The sequence below is a fragment of the Gossypium hirsutum genome, chromosome D05 (genome assembly GCF_007990345.1).
Source record: "Gossypium hirsutum isolate 1008001.06 chromosome D05, Gossypium_hirsutum_v2.1, whole genome shotgun sequence".
In the NCBI taxonomy this organism is placed as follows: Eukaryota; Viridiplantae; Streptophyta; class Magnoliopsida; order Malvales; family Malvaceae; genus Gossypium; species Gossypium hirsutum.
In genome coordinates this window covers 3,430,720-3,436,946 of record NC_053441.1, presented here as the reverse complement: position 1 = coordinate 3,436,946, position 6,227 = coordinate 3,430,720, and the positions used below count along the sequence as shown (strand labels likewise).

Genomic DNA, 6,227 nt, shown 5'->3' with positions numbered 1-6,227 from the left:
ATAGCCGCCAACATACCATACCAAATTCTAGAGTTTCTCTTAATTGAATATTGGAGAGAAAGAAAAATGGTAATAGGCATGGGCTTAGATATTTATTCATACGTTTTGCATATTCTAGAATCATAACATAATGAGTCGAATAGAGGAATTGGAGATTTCCTTAATTTATTAGTAATCTTTAATGGGGTTTTATCTAGTTAAGGATGTACATGCCCGGAAATGATCATCTTTTAACTTTATAATGATTAAATGAATATGAATGGCATTTGGGTTTTTGCCAAACCCACCAAAGATTCGGAAAATTCAACCATTTGACACGTTAAGAGTTTCATGGAGCATCCATCCACCTGCAAAATTGTCTATCTTATATTAATAGCTTTGGAAGCATGCACGCTGCCTGCAATCTTTTATTCTAGGTAAAAGACTCATTCAACAACTACTCACTGCCACTGCACCCTCATTTTTAATGTTACTAATCGAAACTTGATGCATATAAAAAGTCAAAAAGAGACACGCATGGTTGACTATGCATGTGCCTTTCAGATTTGGCCAATCTCGTTTTTACTGTTTACCTATTTTGGGTTTGATTTTTCTGAACTGGTCCCAGAGAATCGAAGGACAGTTAACGTTATGCTTTAAATCTTGGCTATCTTTTCTTATTTTCAAATTTTGGCAGAAACAAAAGTAGCAGTAAATGTTGAAAAATGGTGACCTTTGTGTACCCCACTTGAGCCCCTCTTCACTAAATCAGGTAACATTCATTCAGCAGCACACCATTAATCAAGCAATTAAGTTTGTTATCTGTGTTCATTTTAGACTTCTTGAAATTCCAATTTACACTCTTCTTGTTTTTGAACTTAGCTTTATTTAGGTGATGAGTGTTTTTCTTTTACTTTTACTTTTTTTAGTAAAAACCCTCTAATGTAATATACATTACTAAACTTAAATTTTTTATTTAGTTAATAACATTAATGAATTAAGTATCAATTCAATTAAAATTTATCTAAAAATTAATAAATATTATTATAGTAATATTTTTGTCATGGTGTAGTTGTTATGGGTTGCGTATGGAAGCCCGCAACCATGACACACTTGTGTGATCCATCATGTTTAAGGGAGATCATTTAGCTTAATCGAACTGGCTCGTTGCTTGGAGAGATTGAAGGCCCATCTACAAAGCATGACAAATATGGAATGTAATCTTCGAAGATATACAATCTTAGATATGACTTGTAATCTTAGAAAATATGATTCTATAATCTTAAATATTTGATTTTGTAGATAGCTTTTAATATTAGCCGTTGATATACTTCAATTTGTACCATTAATTTTGAAGGCTCAATTATAAATAGAAGTCGCCTCATTGAGTAATAGAATTATTGAGAGCATTCATTCAATTTACTTTTGCTTTGCGTCAATGCCTTGGAGGAATTTTATTTGAATCTTCAATTATTAGGAGTTAGATTAACTTCAAGTGTTTTTGAGTGCGGAACTAAAATTTTATACCCATAATATAATGCGATAGTTAGTTACCTCTATCTTTTAACCAACCCTCACTCATAGGGATTAGTTACTGCTGATGAATATATTAATTTAAAAATATATATTTTTATTCTTTTATATTTATAAAATTAATTCAAAATCAAATTAAATTCACTAATTTTAACCTAAAACACTAAAATTTTTAAATTAATCAAAACCTCATTTAATTTTATTATAATTTTAATTTTCTTTTCGAAATATTGCATTTATGCATAGCCTAATAATAAATAAATAAATAAATAGATTCTACTCAAGTTTTATCCTTGATTCCATCCAGGCAGGCGTAATGTTTTTACTTGTACCAAAGGAAATCAAGATTCTTCTCGAATATTATGCACATTTGCTCCTTTATATATAAGAGTAAAAATTCAATTAATAAAATTAAAATAATATGTCTCTCCAAACATATTTAAAAAATTAAAAACAAATAAAACATACATCATCATTGTAATATATTTTTTTCAACATTATTTATCATTTTCTACACTAACAATGTATAAGTATTGACAAACTTGTTCCGAAAATTCATTCCAATATGAAATAAAATATTTACGATATGATTATAAATGTCAATGTCAATGTGAAAGTATCATCAAGCCAAGCCAAGCCAAGCATATATTTTTTAATAATTAAGATGGATATCTATAATTGCCAATGCCATGACTCAAGGCACCGATTTGTGGGCCTAAAACTTTCACAACCATTTTCGTGCCTTTTCTTTTTTGTCCGTTACTAATCAGAGAAATTAATTATTTTTATTTCATATATATATTTTTAAAATTTTATCAAATTATACAAATAAAATGTGGAGCTATCTTATCGTCAAACAAGTTTTGAAATTTAAGAGAGCTGAAATTACCCAAAATAAAAAAAAATAAGAAGAAGAAAAGAAAATAGGAAAATCCACGTAATCTAATTCCAATCTAAGGCCACCGTCCCACACCTACCGCCTAGGCGCCTACCACCTCCTTATCTAAACAGTTTAACTAAAAAAAGTAAAAGGCCTCGTTCACACTGGTCGCTATTTTTCTTTAAAAAATGTTTATTCCTATTTACAAATTGCAACTCTATGTTGGCTGGCGCCTTCATCCAAAGTTGTAAGGTTTGACTTTCTGTTTTCCCTCCCTATTTATTATGACCATTAATTTAATAATTTTAATGGGAAATGTCTTTTAGTTTTTCTAATTATCAATGCATTTAACATGATTGATGAATTATTTAGTTAGCACAATTAATGCAATGTTATTTTAAGGAAGCATTTTACATTTAATTATTAATTATTCTTATAAGAAAAAATAGTGTATTTATAATATTTTAAAGCTTCGATCATGCCTATAATTAAAATTTGTATTTGGAAGTAGTTAAAAATTTAAAACTTTTCTCTTTTTGCCAGCTGAATTTATTTCTTATGATTAATTCTTTCAAATATTATTATATTCTTTAAATACATGTATCGTATTTGAATTTGCTTTTTATATAAAATTGCCCACAAAAACACACAATCGAAATTGAATGATTGAATCTCTTTGCGTTCACACTTACTCCAATCTTTTCATACCTTTCTCCCCCACACTTTCCAAACCCCACAAGAAAAGAAAAACAAATGATAAATTGCACAATTAAGTCACCCAATTTTTGTAAATTTTCATTTTGAGCATTAAAAAGACAAGTTTGCAAAAAGGGCACCGTTGTTAGCAAATATTTTAGTTTGGTCACTATCGATTGTAAGGGCTACGGAAATTTTACCTGGCATGCCAACTCATTTTTAATTTTATTTTCATGTATACAATTTCCACCTCATTATTTGTTTTAAACACAAAAAAAATCTCATAATATAATTTTGGATATCTTATCATCCATTTTTCTTTTTTTTTGAAACCCTAAAGAACATTGTTGTGATGTCATCGCCGCACCATCTCCAATTGTTGACATCACTAAAATGCTTCTCATCCTCCTATTTCACTTTATTGGAGCAAATCTCCTTGAAGTAGCTAAGTTTCACTCCCTTTATCCCTTATTGTTTTAGCAATGCCATGAGAACCACCTTTCTTCAGCATCGAAACTTTGATCGGGCACAATTGTTCGATAGCCCAAAATCTCCTCACTCTTTCTCTCTCTCTCTCTCTCTCTCTCTCTCTCTCTCTCTCCATAAGATATATATTTGTTATCTTTGTTCTTTAAAGAATGGCTTAAAACTTTCTAAGTTTACCCCTTAAGTCATGATTGAAAACATTTTCAATCTACAAATCTTGTCGTCCTTGGCATTGGCTTCTAACTATATTTATGTGGTGTAGGTGGGTGATGGTTGGTTTTGACGGTGGTAATTGAGGATTGTTGTGGATGATGGGACCAGTGGTTGAGATTTTGGGTTTCATGGAAGTTGGTTCGAGTTAGACTAGCATAATGAGTTGATGGTGGTTCAAAGTGGAGGGGATGCATTAGAGGGTGAAGATTTAAAGAGATAGAACCAGAATAAGGAGGTGGAAATTATATACTTATGTGGAAAATAAAAAGAATGATTTGACGTGCCAATTAGAATTTTCGTCAATCTCTATAACCGAGAGTGACTAAAATGAAAACATTTGTTAACGTCAATGCCCTTTTAGCAAATGGTACACAAAATGAGAATCTATGAAAGTTCTATGCAGTTTACCAAAAGCAAAATTCATTTTTTAATTTATTTAAAATTTCGCCTGTTTTAATTAAATATTTTCCCTTATTTTCATTTTCTTTTCATATATAAAACGCCCAGCTTTGCTATTCCCCAAAGAAACGAATTTTTGTTTTTTCCTCACTATTTCTTGCTTTGAAATGATTAACGGCGAGAATTATAAGAGACGACGGGAGGAAACATTTTCCGACGATGAAGATAGCTGTTCCACCGACAATGAACCCAAAAAGAAAGATTTGAACGGTATTATCACTTCGCTACTGTTGCTTGAAGAGCAAGAAAAGCGAGACCATGAAGAGCAAAACGAAGCATCCAATGAAGAGAAATCGATCTTGGAGTCCAATCACAAGAGAAAAACTCGAACTATGCTCGAATTTTACACCAATCTCCAAGACTATTACTCCGAAATCGACGAAACCGACCGTGTGAAGCGGAAGAAGTCCCGAACCATGGCGGCATCCGTCGCTGTCGCTGCCGTTAGCCAAACGGAAAACCAATCACCCAACCAACAGAACAAACAATCCGGGTCGGGTCAGCAAAGGCGATTATGGGTAAAAGACAGATCGAAGGCTTGGTGGGACGACTGCAACCGACCCGATTACCCCGAAGAAGAATTCAAGAAGGCTTTCAGGATGAGCAAGTCAACCTTCGAGCTCATCTGCGAAGAACTCAACTCCGTTATCGCCAAAGAAGACACGACGTTACGGAACGCGATCCCCGTTAAGCAAAGAGTGGCGGTTTGCATTTGGCGGCTAGCCACAGGCGAACCGTTACGGCTCGTTTCGAAACGGTTCGGTTTAGGCATCTCGACGTGTCATAAGCTGGTCCTCGAAGTGTGTTCGGCAATACGCAGCGTTTTGATGCCGAAATACTTACACTGGCCAGAAGAGGATTCCTTGCGGAAAATAAAAGAAGAGTTCGAGGGCATTTCGGGGATACCAAACGCCGTCGGATCAATGTACACAACGCACATCCCGATTATCGCACCGAAAATAAGCGTGGCGGCGTATTTCAACAAGAGACACACGGAGCGGAACCAGAAAACCTCGTACTCGATAACCGTACAAGGCGTGGTCGATCCTAGGGGAGTTTTTACAGATGTTTGTATAGGGTGGCCGGGTTCGATGACCGATGATGAAGTGCTTGAAAAATCAGCTTTGTATCAAAGGGCAAATGGGGGATTACTAAAAGGAGTTTGGATTGTTGGGAGTTCAGGGTATCCATTAATGGATTGGGTTTTGGTTCCTTACACACAACAGCATTTGACTTGGACACAACATGCTTTCAATGAAAAGATTGGGGAGATTCAAAAGATTGCTAAGGAAGCATTTGGGAGACTTAAAGGGAGGTGGTGTTGTTTGCAGAAAAGGACAGAGGTTAAGTTACAGGATTTGCCTGTTGTGCTGGGAGCTTGTTGTGTTTTACATAATATTTGTGAAATGATGGATGAAGGAATCGACCCAGACTTGAAATTTGCGCTTGCTGATGATGAAATGGTCCCTGAAGTTGCTTTGAAATCGGTAAGTTCGATGAAAGCTAGAGATGCTATTGCTCATAATCTTTTACATCATGGTCTTGCTGGCACTGCTTTTCTGTAATTTACAAAAATGGAATTTGGGGGGCAGAGAATATCCAATATTTGTTTTTTTGAAAGATTATAAATTCATTTTTTTTTGCAAGGTAGTATGACATTATTGTAGGGATTAATTGTAAATTTGTTTGAAGGGATGTGTAAAATTCTATATTTGTTCCCTCCAATGAATGAAACATTTATTTAGTTTTGAGTTACAGTGTTAGCCTGTTAGGTTTTCACTTACATTAAGATATGTGTATTCCTTGGTTCTATACTGCTTCCATTATGGAATAAAGAATATGAATGAAATCAAACATCAAAATTATTCTTTTAGATGTTCAATTTCAAACAAGGTTATATGAAAATTTTCTTTTTCTTCTTGAATTTTGTTGTGAACGAACTTAGCCTGTTGAGTTAAATGAATGGAAGGGACCCTTTAGG

The 6,227-nt window shown here is 33.8% G+C and overlaps 1 protein-coding gene across 1 annotated transcript; it reads left to right on the top strand.

The window, feature by feature from the left end:
* The first annotated feature begins 4,091 nt into the window (after window positions 1-4,091).
* LOC107907029 (protein ALP1-like) lies at window positions 4,092-5,997 on the top strand. The gene has a single exon (XM_016834220.2). The coding sequence runs from the start codon at window positions 4,354-4,356 to the stop codon at window positions 5,809-5,811; it is 1,458 nt and encodes a 485-aa protein (XP_016689709.2). The 5' UTR covers window positions 4,092-4,353; the 3' UTR covers window positions 5,812-5,997.
* The last annotated feature ends 230 nt before the right edge of the window (window positions 5,998-6,227 follow it).